Genomic DNA, 21,006 nt, shown 5'->3' with positions numbered 1-21,006 from the left:
TATCTCCTTTGTCAAAGATCAAGTGACCATAGGTGTGTGGGTTCATTTCTGGGTCTTCAATTCTATTCCATTGATCTACCTGCCTGTTGCTGTACCAATACCATGCAGTTTTTATCACAATTGCTCTGTAGTACAGCTTGAGGTCAGGGATGAGATTCCACCAGAGGTTCTTTTATTGTTGAGAATAGTTTTTGCTATCCTAGGGGGTGCTTTTGTTTTTGCTTTTGTTTTTTGAGACAGGGTTTCTCTGTATAGCCCTGGCTGTCCTGGAACTCACTCTGTAGATCTGGATGGCCTTGAACTCAGAAATTTGTCTGCCTCTGCCTCCCAAGTGCTGGGATTAAAGGCATGTGCCACCACGCCCAGCTTTATCCTAGGTTTTTTATTATTCCAGATGAATTTGAGAATTGCTTTTTCTAACTCTATGAAGAATTGAGCTGAAACTTTGATGGGGATTGCATTGAGTCTGTAGGTTGCTTTCAGTATGAAGGTCATTTTTACTATATTAATCCTGCCAACCCATGAGCATGGAAGATCTTTCCATCTTCTGAGATCTTCAATTTCTTTCTTCAGGGACTTAAAGGTCTTGTCATACAGATTTTACACTTGCTTGGTTAGAGTCACACCAAGATATTTTATATTACTTGTGACTATTCTGAAGGGTGTTGTTTCCCTAATTTCTTTCTTAGCCCATTTATCCTTTGAGTAGAGGAAGGCTTCTGATTTGTTAATTTTATATCCAGACACTTTACTGAAGTTGTTTATCAGCTATAGGAGATCTCTGATAGAATTTTTGGGGTCACTTACAAATATTATCATATCATCTGCAAAAGTAAAATCTTTACTTCCTCCTTCCCAATCTGTATCGCTTTGATCTCCTTTTGTTGTCTAATTGCTCTTGCTAGAACTATGAGTACTATATTCAATAGGTAGGAAGAGAGTGTGCAGCCTTGTCTTGTCCCTGATTTTAATGGCATTGTTTTGAGATTCTCTCCATTTAGTTACCACCCCTGCATTCCTGGGATGAAGCCTACTTGATAATGATGAATGATTTTTTTATGTGTTTTTGGATTCAGTTTGCAAGAATTTTATTGAGTATTTTTTCATCAATATTCATAAGGGAAATTAGTTTGAAGTTCTCTTTCTTGTTTGGTCCTTTTATGGTTTAGGTATCAGTGTAGCTGTGGTTTCATAGAAAGAATTAGGAGGTGTCCCTTCTGTTTCTGTTTTGTGGAGTAGTTTGAGAACTATTGGCATTAAGTCTTCTTTGAAGGTCTACTAGAATTCTGCACTAAAACCATCTGGCTCTGAGGTATTTTGGGTTGAGAGACTTCCAATGAATGCTGCTATTTCTTTAGGGATTGTGGGACTGTTTAGATGGTTTATCTGATCCTGATTTAACTTTGGTATCTAAGAAATCATCTATTTCATCTAGACCAAGTTTTGCTGAATATAGACTTTTATAGTAGGATCTGATTTTTTTTTTAATTTCCTCAGTTTCTGCTGTTATGTTTCCCTTTTCAGTCCTGATTTCCTAATTTGGATACTGTATCTGTGCCCTCTGGTTAGTTTGGCTAAGGGTTTGTCTATCTGAAGGAAAGCCAAAATGAGGGTGGTTCAATCCTACTTATAAAATTAAACAAATTAGTCATAAGAGGCACAAAGAGGGAAGGATCTTGGTGGGAGAGCAGAGAGGTAAAGAAAGGGGAGGGGAGGATCATGTATGGTAAGAGACAGGAGTAAGCCACAGAGGGCCAGGAGAATGAATACAAATATTCAGCTGCTGGAGTTGGAGGATGGGGGTAGGGTGAGGTTAAGGGTTGGGGGTGCAAGTAGGGGAATCTCTAGGAAATCCCAGAGACCTGGAATGAGGAAGGCAGGCTCCCAGGACTCAGTGCAGGTAACCTTCACCAAAATGCCAAACAGTGGGTATATGAAACCTGAAGAGAGCACCTCCACTAGGCAGACAGAACCACCCCACCCCACCCCAGTGTAGGGATGGGGACACCAACACACCTATAAAATTTTTTACCCAAAATTGCTCCTGTATAAAAGAAATAAAGGAACAAAAATGGAACAGACACTCAAGAAATGTCCAACCAGTGTGACCGACCCAAGTTGAGATCTATCCTAGGGGCAGTCACTGCTGACACTATTACTGATGCTATATTGTACCTACTGACAGGAGCCTAGCATGACTGTCCTCTGAGAGGCTTTATCCACCAGCTGGCTGAGAAAGGCAGTGATAAAAAGAGGTAAACATGGGACAGAAGTCAGGGATCCCAATGGAAGAGTTGGGTAAAGGATTGAAGCAACTTAAGGGGATGTCAACCCCACAGGAAGACCAACAGTGTCAACTAACCTGGACCCCTGGGAGCTCCCAGAGACTGAGACTCAACCAAAGAGCATAGAAGGGCTGTCCAAGCTCCCAGGCACATATGTAGCAGAGGGATGCCTTGTCTGGAGAGGATGGGTCTCATCCTGTAAAGACTTGATGCCTCATGGTAGGGGCATACCCAATGGAGGGTCACCCTCTCAGAGGTGAAGGGGGAAGATGGGGGGAAGAATTCTGCAAAGGGAAACCTGGAAGTGAGGGCAACATTTGTGGTGCAAATGAGAGGCAGAAGCAGGCAGATTTCTGAGTTCGAGGCCAGCCTGGTCTACAAAGTGAGTTCCAGGACAGCCAGGGCTATATAGAGAAACCCTGTCTCAGGAAAAAAAAAAAAAAAAAAAAAGAAAAAGAAAAAAAGGTAGAAGCTAGCTGAAAGACTACACCAAGTAAAGGTCAACAGCTCTAAATTATGCAGATGTCTCCCTGTCTTTATTAAACCTCGAGCAGGTTCCCACAAAAGCCCTGAAATATCAGGCACAATATTGTAGGGCATGAGATCCAGACTAAGACAAGAATCCACTTACTTGAGCATGAGGGGAGGCATCAGCTAGAGTCAGAGAAGCTAAAATCTCAAGCCTCAGAGTCATTAATATATGTCAGAGTTGACAGCCCAGAGAGTACAGTTTAGAGAAGCATATTTACTGAAATAAATATTATGCTTTGCCCTTCTGGTCCAGCCAGCACTGGGGTAGCTAGGGAGCAGAGTCGGCTGACACCCGCCAGCAACCCACAAGACCCGCCACGGGATCTTAAGACCTCTAGTGAGTGGAACACAGCTGCTGCTCTAATCCAATCGTGTGGGACCTGAGACTGCATTAATTAGGGAAACAGAAAACCAGGCCTGATCAGGGGCACAAGTCCCTTCCGGTCCACACCAGCACAGGGGTACCTTGGGCGTGGAGTCTGTGGACACCCACAAGGTATACACAGGACCTTCCACAGGATCTTAAGACCTCTGTGAGTGGATCACACCCTTTGCCAGGAGGCAGGTTTGAACACCAGATATCTGAGCAACTTCCCTGCAAGAGGAGAGCCTACCTGCAGAGAGTACTCTGAACACTGAAACTCAGGAGAGAGCTAGTCTCCCATGTCTGCTGATAGAGGCTAACATAAACACCTGAGGAACAAGAACTAATCAGAGACAACTACAACAACTAACTCCAAAGATTACCAGATGGCGAAAGGCAAACATAAGAATCTTACTGACAGTAACCAAGACCACTCACCACCATCAGAACACAGCACTCCCACCCCACCCAGTCCTGGGCACTTCAACAAACCCGAAAAGCTAGACCCGGATTTAAAAGCATATCTCATGATGATGGTAGAGGACATCAAGAAGGACTTTAATAACTCACTTAAAGAAATACAGGAGAACACTGCTAAACAGGTAGAAGACATTAAAGAGGAAGCACAAAAATCCCTTAAAGAATTGCAGGAAAACACAACCAAACAGGTGATGGAATTGAATAAAACCATCCAAGACTTAAAAAGGGAAGTGGACACTATAAAGAAAACCCAAAGTGAGGCAACGCTGGAGATAGAAAACCTAGGAAAGAAATCTGGAACCATAGTGCAAGCATCAGCAACAGAATACAAGAAATGGAAGAGAGAATCTCAGGTGCAGAAGATTCCATAGAGAACATCGGCACAACAATCAAAGAAACTACAAAACGCAAAAAGATCCTAACTCAAAACATCCAGGAAATCCAGGACACAATAAAGAGACCAAACCTACAGATAATAGGAGTAGATAAGAATGAAGATTTTCAATTTAAAGGGCCAGCAAATATTTTCAACAAAATTATAGAAGAAAACTTCCCAAACCTAAAGAAAGAAAGAACATACAAGAAGCCTACAGAACTCCAAATAGACTGGACCAGAAAAGAAATTCCTCCCGACACATAATAATCAGAACAAAAAATGCACTAAATAAAGATAGAATATTAAAAGCAGTAAGGAAAAAAGGTAAAGTAATATATAAAGGCAGGCCTATCAGAATTGCACCAGACTTTTCACCAGAGACTATGAAAGCCAAAAGATCCTGGAAAGATGTTATACAGACCCTAAGAGAACACAAATGCCAGCCAAGGCTACTATACCCAGCCAAACTCACAATTACTATAGATAGAGAAACCAAAGTTTTCCACAACAAAACCAAATTCACACATTATCTTTCCACGAACCCAGGCCTTCAAAGGATAATAACAGAAAAGAACCAATACAAGGACGGAAACTATGCCCTAGCAAAAGCAAGAAAGTAATCCCTCAAAAAACCAAAAAGAAGACTGCCACAAGAACAGAATGCCAACTCTAACAACAAAAATAAAAGGAAGCAACTTTATCAATGGACTCAATTCCCCAAATAAAAAGACATAGACTAACAGACTGGCTACATAAACAGGACCCAACATTCTGCTGCTTACAGGAAACCCATCTCAGGGAAAAAGACAGACACTGCCTCAGAGTGAAAGGCTGGAAAACAATTTTCCAAGCAAATGGTCTGAAGAAGCAAGCTGGAGTAGCCATTCTAATATCAAATAAAATCGACTTCCAACCCAAAGTTATCAAAAAAGAAAAAGAGGGACACTTCATACTCATCAAAGGTAAAATCCTCCAAGAGGAACTATAAATTCTGTATATATATGCTCCAAATACAAGGGCAGCCACATTCATTAAAGAAACTTTAGTAAAGCTCAAAGCACACATTGCACTTCACACAATAATAGTGGGAGACTTCAACACACCATTTTCAACAATGGACAGATCATGGAAACAGAAACTAAACAGGGACACAAAGAATCTAACAGAAGTGATGAAACAAATTGATCTAACAGATATCTACAGAACATTTTATCCTAAAACAAAAGGATATACCTTTTTCTCAGCACCTCATGGTACCTTCTCCAAAATTGTCCATATAATTGGTCACAAAACAGGCCTCCACAGATACAAAAATATTGAAATCGTCCCAAGCATCCTATCAGACCACCATGGACTAAGGCTGATCTTTAATAACAACATAAATAATGGAAAGCCAACATTCATGTAGAAAATGGACAATACTCTTCTCAATGATACCTTGATCAAGGAAGGAATAAAGAAAGAAATTAAAGACTTTTTAGAGTTTAATTAAAATGAAGCCACAACATACCCAAACTTATGGGACACTATGAAAGCATTTCTAAGAGGGAAACTCATAGCTCTGAGTGCCTCTAAAAAGAAACTAGAGAGAGCACACATTAGCAGCTTGACAACACACCTAAAAGCTCTAGAACAAAAGGAAGCAAATTTACCCAAGACGAATAGATGACAAGAAATAATCAAACTCAGGGGCGAAATCAACCAAGTGGAAACAGGAAGAACTATTCAAAGAATCAACCAATCAAGGAGCTGGTTCTTTGAGAAAATCAACAAGATAGATAAACCCTTAGCCAGACTCACTAGAGGGCACAGAGAAAGCATCCTAATTAACAAAATCAGAAATGAAAAGGGAGACATAACAACATATCCTGAAGAAATCGAAAACACCATCAGATCCTTCTACAAAAGGCTATACTCAACAAAACTGGAAAACCTGGACAAATGGACAAATTTCTAGACAGATATCAAGTACCAAAGATAAACCAGGATCAAGTTAATGATCTAAACAGTCCCATATCCTCTAAAGAAATAGAAGCAGTCATTAATGGTCTCCCAAACAAAAAAAGGCCCAGGACCAGATGGATTTAGTGCAGAGTTCTATCAGACCTTCAAAGAAGATCTAATTCCAGTTCTGCACAAACTATTCCACAAAATAGAAACAGAAGGTACTCTACCCAACTCATTCTATGAAGCCACAATTACTCTGATACCTAAACCACATAAAGATCCAACAAAGATAGAGAACATCAGACCAATTTCCCTTATGAATATCGATGCAAAAATACTCAATACAGTTCTCCCTAACCGAATCCAAGAACACATAAAAACAATCATCCATCCTGACCAAGTAGGTTTTATTCCAGGGATGCAGGGATGGTTTAATATACAGAAATCCATCAACGTGATCTATTATATAAACAAACTCAAACACAAAAACCACATGATCATCTCGTTAGATGCAGAGAAGAGAAAGCATTTGACAAAATCCAACACCCATTCATGATAAAATCTTGGAAAGATCAGGAATTCAAGGTCCATACCTAAACATGATAAAAGAAATCTACAGCAAACCAGTAGCCGACATCAAAACAAATGGTGAGAAGCTGGAAGCAATCCCACTAAAATCAGGGACTAGACAAGGCTGCCCACTTTCTCCCTACCTATTCAACACTGTACTTGAAATCCTAGCCAGAGCAATTAGACAACAAAAGGAGATCAAGGGTATACAAATTGGAAAGGAAGAAGTCAAAATATCACTTTTTGCAGATGATATGATAGTATATATAAGTGACCCTAAAAATTCCACCAAAGAACTCCTAAACCTGATAAACAGCTTCGGTGAAGTATCTGGATGTAAAATTAACTCAAACAAGTCAATGGCCCTTCTCTACACAAAGAATAAACAGGCTGAGAAAGAAATTAGGGAAACACCCTTCTCAATAGTCACAAATAATATAAAATACCTTAGCGTGACTCTAACTAAGGAAGTGAAAAATCTGTATGATAAGAACTTCAAGTCTCTGAAGAAAGAAATTAAAGAAGATCTCAGAAGATGGAAAGATCTCCCATGCTCATGGATTGGCAGGATCAATATAGTAAAAATGGCTATCTTGCCAATAGCAATCTACAGATTCAATGCAATCCCCATCAAAATTACAACTCAATTTTCAACGAATTAGAAAGAACAATCTGAAAATTCATCTGGAATAACAAAAAACCTAGGATAGCAAAAACTCTTCTCAAGGATAAAAGAACCTCTGGTGGAATCACCATGCCTGACCTAAAGCTTTACTACAGAGCAATTGTGATAAAAACTGCATGGTACTGGTATAACGACAGAAAAGTAGACCAATGGAATAGAGTTGAAGACCCAGAGATGAACCCACACACCTATTGTCACTTGATTTTGACAAGGGAGCTAAAACCATCCAGTGGAAAAAAGACAGCATTTACAACAAATGGTGCTGGCACAACTGGTGGTTATCATGTAGATGAATGTGAATTGATCCATTCCTATCTCCTTGTACTAAGGTGAAATCTAAGTGGATCGAGGAACTCCACATAAAACCAGAGACACTGAAACTTATAGAGGAGAAAGTGGGGGAAAGCCTCGAAGATTTCGGCACAGGAGAAAAATTCCTGAATAGAAAAGCAATGGAGTCTGCTGTAAGATCGAGAATTGACAAATGGAACCTCATGAAACTGCAAAGCTTCTGCAAGGCAAAAGACACCGTCAATAAGACAAAAAGGCCACCAACAGATTGGGAAAGGATATTTACCTATCCTAAATCAGATAGAGGACTAATATCCAATATATAGAGAGAACTCAAGAAGGTGGACTCCAGAAAATCAAATAACCCCATTAAAAAATGGGGCTCAGAGCTAAACAAAGAATTCTCACCTGAGGAATACTGAATGTCTGAGAAACACCTGAAAAAATGTTCAGCATCCTTAATCATCAGGGAAATGCAAATCAAAACAACCCTGAGATTCCATCTCACACCAGTCAGAATGGCTAATATCAAAAATTCAGGTGACAGCAGATGCTGTCGAGGATGTGGAGAAAGAGGAACACTCCTCCATTGTTGGTGGGATTGCAAGCTTGTACAACCACTCTGGAAATCAGTCTGGCAGTTTCTCAGAAAATTGGACATGGTACTACCATAGGAACCCGCACTACCTCTCCTGGGCATATATCCAGATGTTCCAACTAGTAAGAAAGAAACATGCTCCACTATTTTCATAGCAACCTTATTTATAATAGCCAGATGCTGGAAAGAACCCAGATGCCCCTCAACAGAGGAATGGATACAGAAAATGTGGTACATTTACACAATGGAGTACTACTCAGCTATTAAAAAGAATGAATTTATGAAATTCCTAGGCAAATGGTTGGACCTGGAGGGCATTTTCCTGAGTGATGTAACCCAATCACAAAAGAACTCAAATGATATGTACTCACTGATAAGTGAATATTAGCCCAGAAACTTAGAATATCTAAGATATAAGTTACAATTTGCAAAACACATGAAACTCAAGAAGAACGAAGACCAAAGTGTGGACACTTTGCCCCTTCTTAGAATTGGGAACAAAACACCCATGGAAGGTGTTACAGAGACAAAGTTTGGAGCTGAGACAAAAGGATGGACCATCTAGAGACTGCCATATCCAGGGATCCATCCCATAATCAGCCTCCAAACGATGACACCATTGCATACACTAGCAAGATTGTGCTGATAGGACCCTGATATAGCTGTCTCTAGTGAGACTATGCCGGGGCCTAGCAAACACAGAAGTGGATGCTCACAGTCAGCTATTGGATGGATCACAGGACCCCCAATGGAGGAGCTAGAGAAAATACCCAAGGAGCTAAAGGGATCTGCAACCCTATAGGTGGAACAACATTATGAACTAACCAGTACCCCAGAGCTCTTGACTCTAGCTGCATATGTATCAAAAGATGGCCTAGTCGGCCATCATTGGAAAGAGAGGCCCATTGGACACGCAAACTTTATATGCCCCAGTACAGGGGAACGCCAGTGCCAAAAAGTGGGAGTGGGTGGGTAGAGGAGTGGGGGGAAGGGTATGGAGGACTTTTGGGATAGCATTGGAAATGTAAATGAGGAAAATACCTAATTAAAAAAAACCCACACATATTGTATTTATCAGCGTTGAGAAATTGTGTCCCTGTGCTTTCAAATGTTAATTGAACCAAAACCAGGCTAGCAGATAATATAAATGTTTTCCACATCCTCATCTACTCCAAAAAGTAAGGCAAGCTGCCCTGAAGAAGGTCACATAGCCCCCAAAGGTAATTGTTATTGTAAGGAGTGTGGCTTTTTGCATCTTAGAGGGCTGATGGCTTGGAGGTGGGACAGGAGAATGGGCATAAGTAGGTGTAGATCTGGTTCTTAAAGGTATAATAGTCTTTTTCCATTCAGTATTAGTATACTTACAAGCTTAAGACTCAATTAATCCTGCTCTTACATCTGGATCTGATATTGCTTCATTTGCAGTTGAAGTTAATCATTGTAAAAACAATAACTAAAAGCTTCATCTGAGCCCTGGCTGGGAATCTTGGTAAATGATTCAGATCATCCTCACTGTTGTTCAACCTTATCCCAAGCATTTAAAACTACTGTAAGACATTGCTCTAAGGTGAGATCATCAAACATATTATACATCTCTAACTCACCATATTCACTTTCACCTACCAACTGACCCTTGACAATATTAACCCTACTAGTCCTATTATGTTGCTCCATAGCCAAAGCCTCCTCTCTCTACCACACCAGCCACTGTAGTTAAGGGCCAGCTTCAAAGATAGCTACTATTAAATCTTCAAATCATTTGGAATTATACAAATCTTCATGGCCTAATTATTTAGTACCTGTTTCACATATGGTGAGTGCATACCATATGATATAGTCACCTTTTTAAAATCTCCTTAGATTTAACTACTCTTTGTGTTTCCACACAAATTCATAGTAACCAGTGGATTGCTGTTCTGGAGGTAATTGCTTTATGGTAGCTGGAAAAATTATTGTACTTCTTCCACTAGTCCTGTGTAATTGTAATTTTAAAGGGTGTCTTGAGGAGAAAACCAATGAGAAACAATGAAAAATTCAAAGCCATGGAGTATAAATCTCAAGTCGTCCAAAAGCAAAATTACTTCACTAAGGTTAGACTCCCTCAAGCACTGTTACAATTTTTCCTGTTGCCCAAATTGTAGCTTCCTTTCTACCACTGGTCTATAGTTTAGACACTCACAATTGGAAGACTCCCAAATGCATTGGATGGTAGAACAGTAACCTTATTTTACCTTGTGGACAGTCTCTCAGCTAGCCCAACCCACTTCTCTGCCACTGTGTCTATCCATGTGGTTCTCACAGCCTACATCCCAGCTTTGTCCTCTCTACCTTCCATCTTCTTTCTGTGTCTGTCTAGTCCTCTCTGCATCTATCTGCATCTCTGCCTAGGCCTACATTCTGGCCATTCTCTTGTCCTACCTCCAAGCCACCAGCCCTCTATTATACAAAAAGTCACACTCCTTACTCAACCAGATGGCTTTGTGGGCTATGTGACCTTTCCCAGGGCATCTTGCCTTTCTTTTTGGAGCAGATAAGAATGTGACAAACATGAACGTGTCCTGCCAGCCTGGCATTGGTTCATTTAAAAATTGAAAGCACTTTCTCATAGCTGGTAAATACAATATGTGTGGGTCATCACAGCTTCTCCCCCCCTTTATTTCAAGAAATGGCTTTATCTCTAATAACAGTAAATTATATATAATAAGAACGACTATGAGAACTATCATGGTGAGGTTAGGCTGACTTAATGACAGGCTTTAAAATTGGTAGGTCAGGAGACAAGGCCCAAGAACTGGGCAAGTCCAGGCAAGTCCTGTTAAGTTAGTTATTGAAAAAAATATTTCATGCAGCTAGTCAGAAATTATTCTGTCATCAGACGCTGCCCTTCTACCTGATCTGAAATGAGGACAATGGATCAGCAGCAGGTTCCAGACCTCCCCCAGTAACAGATTCCAGCCCCCACCCCCAGATTCATGGTTCTTGAATGTCCCTAGAGATGGAGCAAGATAAAAGTCACCTACCCCCCAAATCTCACTAATGTGCTTTAAATCGGGCCTCTGAGCTCACCTGGTTGTCTTTATCTTTAAATGGGAGCCCCCAGCATGCTAGACTTCTGCAGAATAAAACACTCTGGGTTTTGTTGTTGTTGTTGTTGTTGTTGTTTTAATAATATATAAATTTTTATTCTGTGCTCTGGGGAAGGAAAAGGCAAAGCAAACAACACTGACAATTAGCTAAATAAAGAACATAACTTTAAATTCTTAACCACAAGCAAGCCAGGCATCATGAGTGTGATTGTTTACTGTTAATTATATTTACCAAAATCATCACTGACTGGGATTTGTGCAGTTTACCTTTTAAGGCAACTCAGTATCTTGTTTTGTAAGCAGAGTTGTTTTTGTAAATGAGAGCCATCAGAGCAACAAGAGAAATGGACAGAGAGCACAGACTAAGGGCAAGCAAAGTACCTGTTCTGTTTACACAAAATTTGGAAACGTTTGAAACCTTTAGATACATTTAGGAAGTCCACTACAGGTGTGTTGGGAACAGTTACTAATGACTCTTTGCTGGCTATCAAAGACAGATGGAGAGTCTTCGGCAGTTACCCAGGAAAGGAAACAGCAGGGAAGGGGCAGCCATCCGGCACCAGCTGGGGATCCACATCTGTGCTTCCCACCATTTTGACTCCTCTATCATGTACTGGTCTGAATGCTCTCAGAACTCCTCAGCAACTGCCTGTGGCCTCTGTCTTCAAAGGGACCAAACTACACACCAGATGGAAGAGTCTTCCTGGCAGGATACCGAAGAAGACTCGGATGCTCAGAATTCTCTGGGAAGAACCCAGACGATGGTCAAACAAGCCACTGGGGATGTTATTACATTGTAGCCTTGGCAGGGCGATTGTTTTCAAGAATGGGCCAGTTCTTGCAAGTGGACAGACATCAGAGATGTGGTTCTTTCCTGTAAACTCCTTCCTAAACATCTTTGCCGGGTAGGAAGAGAAGTGGTTGTTAGGAGCTGAGTTGCTCGTGATCGTATAGACATGTCTACAGGTCGGTAGTTTGAGTCTTATTTATTAAGAAGCTCATACTCCAGATATTTGCTCACAAGCCAAATATCCTACAGGATGAATTAGCACCTCATTTGCACGTGAAGGATGCCAGATTCATTTGGCTGTGTTCAGTTCTATTTAGTCTGATGAGGTGAGAAGAATGTCGTCAGGGAGTTTTACACTTATTTAACCACATGTCCATATTCTGGCTAATTAAGGAGAAAACTGATTCACAATTCCACCACATGTGCATTGGCAGACATACCTTCTTGAGTACAGATTAGGAATCTAATCTTCTAAATCTCATGTAAGCTCTTAACTATTGTCCATTTACTGACATTAAGACTCGGCCAAGTCAGTAGGAGCCGTAGTGAGCACGAGTGAGCACTGGGAAGCATTTGCTTGTGAGGGGAAATCACTGCCAGTGACTCTCAAGTGCAAGAGAAGAATGGAGGAGGGGAGAGCCCAGCTTAGTTATCAGTTATGAATGTTTCAAAACATAACTTGTAAAATGCCAAATTTATTTTCAAACATGAAAGCACAGATGACATGCCGGGTTCCAGGCAGACGAAGGGACCAAGGAGTGAGCTTCCTGACAGCCATCAATGCACCTGCAGTGAGGAAGGGGTGAAAAGATCCTTTACACAGTTGCAACTGTGCCATAAGTTTTCTAAGGTTTCCAGTATTTTTTGTAGAATATCAACTCTGAACCATGAACACTGTGCTCTGTATGGCAGCATGTATATTAAAAACTGGAATGATACGGAGATTTCCATGGCTGTTGCCCAAAGATGACACACAAATTCATGAAACATCCCATGTCTAAAAACAATTGTCTAGGAAGCAAATGTCAACACAATACTGAGTAATGAGGGAGGCAAGCAGGTATTAGAAGAATGTTTCTTTATTCATGGCTGAATCTCTAATGAACGGAATCAGATCACTTTAGAATTTGTTGCTTAGAAGTAGGTCAACTCATCAGTTTTGGTTTTGTTCGTTTGGTAACCATGAAGTTCAAAATTATCTTTTCCAGAATGTGCACGGAAGACTTTTATGTGAAGGAAACAACCACACCCTACATCCATCTGAAATACAAAAAAAAAAAAAAAGAAAAGAAAAGAAGAAAGAGAGAGAGAGAGAGAGGGAGGGAGGGAGGGAGGGAGGGAGGGAGGGAGGGAGGGAGGAAGGAAGGAAGGAAGGAAGGAAGGAAGGAAGGAAGGAAGGAAGGAAGGAAGGAAGGAAGGAAAAGAAAAATGGAAGAAAAAAAAGGAAAAAAAGATTATTCATGTGGATCTCAAACATATGACAGATCAACTTTCTTGTCAACACTTGGTGTGCCAAGCTTGCCTGAAACAATGCTTCTGGCCCAAGGCAGCACCCATGTACTGAACTTTCATCAACTTGTACATTGGGAAGAAGAGCACCTAACAATAAAGCAGAAAACATATTTCTGAGATGTATCTTTAATACCTTTTAGAAAAAATATTTTATTCCATTTATATGTAAATGTTTTGCCTGCTTCCATATAAGTGCACATCACATGCATGGAAAGCCTGAAGCCTTAAAAAGAGGGCCTTAAATCTCCTAGAACTGGTATCAATGATAGTAGCAAGCTACCATGTGGGTGCTTAGACCCAAACCCAAGTCCTCTGCAAGAACAGCCCACACTCCTACCTACTAACCCATTTCTCCATCTGGGTTTAATGTATTGTACTTTACATTAAAAGCTTGGCACAGACTACATTCCAGAGTCACATTTTGTTTTCATGATGCCTGGAATAGAGCTGAGGGAAGCCTGTGTTTCTGGTGATTCAGTTTTCTGACTTCTAAGTTGAGAGAAAAATTGGCATATAGTTTAGTAAGGGAAAAGAAACTCAGATTTGCTTTAGAAAATATGGACTGTATGGTCCCCATATCTATGCTGTGTTTCAAACCTACTTTATGAATGTGCACAAGGCTGCCTCCTTCCCTAAAGTAAAAATAAAGAGGCCTAGACACCATCAGGGTAACACTCCCAGTGGTAGTTTGGTCATGAACCTGGGTCCTACACCATCCCGATAAGAACTGCCACTTTTTTTCTTTATCAGAACAATATAATTTTGTGTTTTACAGTAGACATTGTGTTCTGATATCCCTTCCTACCTTAATATTTAAATGCTACTAACCAGAGTTTACCATTAATTTATGTCAGTATGATAAGCATCATACAAAAAGTGTTTGTATGTGCATGCACATATGTGTGCATGTGTGTGGTCACGTAGGTCTGAAAAAAAAAATATCTGTTACACCATCAATGTCAGAATGATGCCAGAAACAGATTTAAAGATACTATTTTTCTGGAGCTGGGGATGCAGTTTACTTAGCAGAGTGCTTTCCTAACTTGCATGAAGCCTTAGGTTTGGTCTACCAGCAACACATATGCCCAGTGGTGTGTGCCTATAATGTCAGCACTCAGGGATTAGAGGCAAAAGGAGCAGAAAGTCAAGGTCATTTTTCAATTATATATGGAGTTTGAGTTCCAGGACCTCCTGAGATCCATGAGACCTGTGTTGATACAACAACAGCCAAAACAAAACAAACTACAACCCAAACACCCGAAGTACCACAAACTAAAAACATTGATGTAATTTTTCCCCCATAAAGTTCTCAGTGACTATGTGGCAGAGCCCAAATTAGCACCCAGATCTGTTAGATGCCAACATGTACATCATTTTGTTTCTCTTGTGGGTCTGTTTCAATTTGAGGCAGGATCTCTCTGTGTAGCCCAGGCTAGTCTTAGACTTGGAATCCTGTCTTTTCTTCAGAGGAATGGGATTACAGGTGTGTCCCATGCTCAGCGTTTGTATTCTCCTCACTCTACAGTGGATCTTTTTAAAAAGCATGTGTTTCCTACTTGGAAAAGAGCTCCTATTTAGCAAACATGGTTGATATTCCTGGAGCCAGCACAGCTATTACTCCAGGGGGAAGTCTGGACTCTGCTTCCATTAGTGTGAACTTCCAGAGTCATTTACATTTCCAGAGATCAATTTTCTGATTGGTAACAAGGTAAAAGTGGCTTAGGTTTGTTTCATGGATTTTTTTTGTGTATGAGGATAGGTTGAAGAGGGGTGTGGCCTGCTTGTAGGACAGGACCTGGCACATCCTAAGCCTACTTCTCTGTTTAGGGTAGGGGATTATTAGGCTTACAGGAGAAGATCTTGGGATCACATGTATTTGGAACAAGTATGAACATATTCAACAAGCAGAAGTGGAACAAAGGTCAACCCCAGGACAATCTAACATCAAAGCCTGTGGTCCTCTACCATTCTCTCAGGGGGGGATTCAAGACAGACAGAAAACCCTACCAGTAACAAATGAAATCTAGAGACTGGATGAAAGCAATGGGGTCAATAGCCAGCCTGCAGAAAGGAAGGAGGAAACTAAGGCTTAATAGCAGAAGGAGGGTGAGGGAAAAAAATCAGAGGTAGGAAGTGGGGCTCAGGATAGAGAGCAAGAAACCACATTGAAATAGAGTGGTCAAGTGAAAAAAATTGCCAACATCATTTTCTGATGAATTTTTTCTTAATAAAATAGGTGAGGGAGTTAATATGAAATGTTTATATTTGGATAATCAAAGTTATCAAAACAATCCCAATTTTAGTACAAATTTTCCTGTCTTTGAATACAATCATTTTTCCTAAACATTTTTTTTCTCAGATGTAAAGAAAGATCATGGAAGGGACCAGTCCCTTCTGAGGACACAGCTGGGGTTAGCTCACATGTTTCTTCGGGCCTCAAACATATCAGGAACTCAAATTTGGTTGAACTGAGCTGCTCCAATCCTCATATACAACCCAGCTTTGAGAGTGGCTCATGTTGAGCTGGCTAGTTCAACTCATGTCACAAAAAAAAAAAAAAGCCAAACAAACTGAACATTAAAAGCATATAGCTTAAGTAACTTTGTTTAAGAAGAAACAAATGCCACTGTGCCTTGGTCCAATGACGAAGCAGAGGAGGTAAAGACACTTGACTGTTATCTTTTCAGTCAGGGTTGACATTGTTTAATACAAAGAGATAAATACAGCTCCTATTTATTACCCATGACTGAGTTTTTTAATCATCTCACATAATATCATAAGAATGTCAAAATATTTTTATTAGAACTAATCAGGAAACCATGTAATTTAATTTTTGATATACAATCTGTTTTAACATTAATAAGGTTGTGTGTATGGCTATGTGTCTGTGTATGACTATGCTCACATAGGAGCAGGCGCCCTCAGAGACCAGAGGTATCAGATCTTTACAGCTGGGGTTACTTGATTACTTAAAATTAAGTAACTTTGTTTAAGAAGAAACAAATGCCACTGTGCCTTGGTCCAATGACGAAGCAGAGGAGGTAAAGGCACTTGACTGTTATCTTTTCAGTCAGGGTTGACATTGTTTAATACAAAGAGATAAATACAGCTCCTATTTATTACCCATGACTGAGTTTTTAATTAAGTTACTTAATTTGATTGTGAGCAACCTGATGTGGGTGCTGGACACTGAGCTTGGGGTTTCTGCAAAAGCCACCTTCAGTTTTGACAGTTGAGTCATTTCTCCAGCTCCTAAAACGTATTTATAAAATACTATAAGTATGGCTTAGACTGTTGCTGGAGTGCCATCAGTTGGACCTGCTTGAGCTATGAAAAGAATGATTTGGGGACTGGAGAGATGGCTCAGTAGTTAAGAGTACTGACTGCTCTTCCAGAGGTCCTGAGTTCAATTCCAGGTAACCACATGCTGGCTCAGAAGCATTTATAATGGGACCTGATGCCCTCTTCTGGCATGCAGGCAAACATGTAGACAGAGCACTCATGTATGAAACATAACTTTTAAATTTTCTTTAAATTTTGTTAATAACTACTCATTTAAAGGATGGAAGTGACTTGAATTATTCTTTCAGCTAATGATTGAAGTCCTTCTTTAAGTGCATGTAATTGGATCACACATCAAGTTAGGAAGTTTTGAGTTGGAAAATGCTCTAAGACACTGGCCAATTACTACACACTGAAATGTTAGCCTCAAAATCTAGCTTACAGAATAAGCAGCCTTGGCCACTAACCAATGTCTGAGCTGTCATACCATCGTTTTCTATAGGGTTCTAGAAATTAAGAACCACATAAGAAAGCTTTCTGTACTCATGAGGAAATACAATGTAAATATCCTGTCATCAGATGGATTTGGGAGTTTCCACTTACAAGTGGATAAAGACCAGTGGTAGAAATGAAGGTACAGTTGGGGCAACAGGAAACAACTGCATCAGTGCTTGAGGGAGGTTGGTGTCTAACCTTAATGAAATAATTTCGTCCAGCGACGAATTGAGATTTATACTCAACGGCTTCGAATTTTTCATATTTCTCACTGGTTCTCGCTTCAAGCTGAGGTCTGACCTTATGAGGAGAAAGTAAGGGATGATGTTAGGGCTGTGTTGACTCAGGTTATCTGCTTCACAAAACTAGGACCCTCATACTGCTGAGAGTCCTTAGAGATGCTGATGAGCCTGGGCTGGCTGCTCAAACCTCTAACCTCTAATCTCAGAACCTGAAAGACTGAGGCAGGAGAATGTCACTCAAGAGCAGTTTGGCTATAAAGAAAGTTCCAGGCTAGTTGAGGATACCCACTGAACGCTGCCTCAACAATTAAAACACAAACATGCAGATACATACATAGACACAAACACATACTTAAAAAAAAAAACACAAAACAATAAAGTTATAATTTGCAATGAAGGGACCCAATAGGTATATCTATATTTGTTCAGTAAATACAAAGTAAACGGCACATAGAGATTTCTCTGGGCCCCCTCAGATCATTCTAGGGATACAATAACCCCCTCTGGTCTGACACTGTGTGGGGACCCAACAGACCATAATCTAGGAGGAATAGACTGAATTTCCTGACTTAACAAGGACTTTCTATAATATGTGCCCAGTGGTGTTTTTCGCTAGAAGGGGGACAATTGCTATGATTCAGAACATGCTTCCTAAAAGTACCGTCTGTTTCCCTGCCTCCCAAAACTTTAGTGGGAGGTGTCCCCTCAGGCTGTCTCCTACAAGACAGGACAGATGAGTAACACCTGGGAGCTGAGCCACCACCCTGTACCTGCTCACTTGACAGTAAAGGAGTTGGCAGCAGTGCCTAATGTACTTTTTGGTCTTAAACCTTTTATCATGAAACAGTGCTTAATTAAGGATTATTTTATAATAATCCCTAGATATTTTGATTTGCTCTATACTGCTAATTTGGGGGTAATACAGGCCTTTTCTTTCAGCCTTTATGTAGCTTGTACAGTTTATAGCCAGCTGCTCAATACCTAGGAGTGACTCAAGAAATGTCCCTATGGAATGGTTCTTGGCTATGCATCTCCCGTGGTGCTTTAAGCCTGCGGCCCTGGCTTCCACAGAGAAGGCAAATTTAGTGCATTCTCTCCCCTCATTCCTGCAGAGCTCCACAGTGTACTGAAAATGTTCAATGGGAAAGGGCAGTTAGTGTCTCATCTGGGTGACTCTTAAGCATTTTAAGTCTTGGTTTCATCATCTAAAAATAGGATAGGATGCATCCTTGCCTTTCTGGAGACATTGAAGATCAACTGAGAGGTGGGACAGAAACCAAGGCTTTTAAAACAGCAAAGCTCCTTCCAAGGTGAGGTGACCTTATTAATGTTTCCATCTGCTTCTGTAGATCTATATGAACACACTTCTATTAAATATTGTTATTGAAGATGTCATCCACAGATGGTATAATTATCAAGATAAGCCCTTCTAGTTGCTTCCTAAATTAAAAATTGTATGATCAAAATGTGTTTTATGTATCTATGAAATTCTCAAAGAACTAATGAGAGTATCATGTTCAAATGGTGAACATCCTTGCCAGGCAAGATGTCACCCTCCAGTAGTGCTTGGCACTTGGAAAACTAGAGGCAAAAAAATTAGTGGAACTTGTGAGGTTTGGACAAGTGTGACAAAAAGGAAGACACCTGCTTCAAAAGAATAATTTCTCTAGATAACCAGATGACCAACTAGTAAGAAAATCAATAAAATCTGCTGTAAGTGATTGATTTCAGGTAACTATATTTTCCTGTCTATCCCCTATAACTCTGGTTCCTGGAACAGGAAGATTTTTATTTCGCTGAACCTAAATACCAACTGTGACTCATGTGTGCATATTTGTTTTTGAAACACTTTTTATGTACGGTATATATTAGTCCTTTTAGCTCTTTCTTCTTACAGGTGAAATGGATAACTTTTCCTTGGCATCCAATTTTAAGGCCCCATCTCCCTCAATCCTTCCAGGATGCTCAATATATCTGTTCCTACAGAAAAGTGAAGTCATGGATAGGAGTGCCCACACTTCCAGAGACCTTGGAAGAACTGAGGACATGCAGACCTGTCTAAACTTCTTCAGTCAGATCTGCACACTGTCTGTAACAACAGGTGACTTATGTGCACATTTAAGATTGAAAATACCAATGGAATGTGAAGATTCTCATAAAGATTTAAAAATTTAATGTTCCTCAAAAATAAAATGCTCCAAGATATTTACTGAAATAAACCTATGAGTGAAAACTGTTTACCTTTAAATATTTAGTCACTGAATTTTAGGACTGTGGCCCCTCTAGAATGTTCAGTGCCATAAACATGAAGGCTCCGATCTGTTCTACTCAAATAAAATCTGATGGTTCCTAGAATGATGGTACATGACTGTAATCTCAGCACTTGAGAAGTTGAGGCAGCAGGAGTGCCTTCAGTTTGAGGCTAGCTGTAGTTAGTTATCTGCACACTCGACCGTCTAGCAAGACCAAGTCTCAAACAAACACAGAAACACATAAGCAAATAACAAACCACACTGATCTGGTCCTCCATGATGTTTCAGTTTCAGAGACCAAAACAATTTAAGAAAATAAAGTGACAGATTGCAAACCTACCTCCATAATTCTCCTTTGTAAAACAGGCAACATGATACATCTTTTTTTATAAATGATAGTTAAGCAACATGTATTATTAACCTGTTAGAAACATTGAGTTCGATTTTGACTATGATAGTTTGGTGGGTGTAGCATCTTGGAATCACTTCAGGGATTCTTAACAGCCTTAGAAGCCTCCATATATCAGCTTCAACTAGAGTGACTGGGATATTCCATCCGTCATTAGAGCTCCTGGGATCAGACATGTGAGGTGTAGAGATGATCCAACATGAATTTACCTTCAGCTACTAGGGAAACTGAGGCTGCAGTAAAAAGTGTGACTAGGCCGATTTTACTCTCGGGGTCTTGAAATTTCTCTGAAATACATCTACTTTTATCTGTATAAATGTCTGAACAAAATCATTTATTCATGGTTTCTGTCATTTCCCATACTCTTAACACAGGGCCAACTTGTAAATCAAATTTTGCAAGTTTGGTTTGGGATCATGTCTTTTCCTGAAGTACATCCACTCACCTTGTTAGCAATCTCCTGGATTTCTGGTGTGGCTGGTCTTGCCTCTGAAACACTTCCGAGAATCATCTTGATGAGTTGCTTCTTTGCTGGCTTGGACACTGAGAAGAAATGATCCTGTAAGCACTGAGACTCGGGGTTTTAAAGGTATCTGTAAAAACCTCCTATAATTATTTATCTCCACATTATCTGAGGGAATGGGGAAATGAGTGTGGCCTTAGGCAAGTATTGCTGCACCCCTTCCAGGAAATGCTGAGTGAAGTTGGGGGAAAATGAGTTGGGGGAAGTGAGCAAGCTTGTGTGCCTAGGACTCAGGTGTGGTGAACATGGTTTTTCCCTGCCATCTCTGTGCTAATAATGTCATCCTGT

The 21,006-nt window shown here is 40.3% G+C and overlaps 1 protein-coding gene and 1 non-coding gene across 2 annotated transcripts; one reads left to right on the top strand and one right to left on the bottom strand.

Annotated features, from left to right (window-relative positions):
• The first annotated feature begins 12,899 nt into the window (after nt 1-12,899).
• LOC147000633 (U6 spliceosomal RNA) lies at nt 12,900-13,004 on the top strand. Its single transcript, XR_015045808.1, has one exon. It is a non-coding gene; the product is annotated as a U6 spliceosomal RNA (small nuclear RNA).
• A 133-nt stretch (nt 13,005-13,137) lies between these two features.
• LOC147000632 (stefin-1-like) lies at nt 13,138-20,706 on the bottom strand. Its single transcript, XM_085832240.1, has 3 exons — nt 20,641-20,706; nt 17,491-17,592; nt 13,138-13,263 (listed from the first exon to the last, which is right to left on the bottom strand). Exons 1-3 carry the CDS (start codon nt 20,704-20,706, stop codon nt 13,138-13,140), a joined length of 294 nt encoding a protein of 97 aa, XP_085688366.1.
• Between the last annotated feature and the right edge of the window lie 300 nt (nt 20,707-21,006).

Source organism: Mus caroli, unplaced genomic scaffold (assembly GCF_978045245.1).
Source record: "Mus caroli unplaced genomic scaffold, Mus_caroli_1 scaffold_17, whole genome shotgun sequence".
NCBI classification, from domain to species: Eukaryota; Metazoa; Chordata; class Mammalia; order Rodentia; family Muridae; genus Mus; species Mus caroli.
Note: the sequence above shows the minus strand (reverse complement) of the source record. Positions and strands in the feature narration are given on the sequence as shown.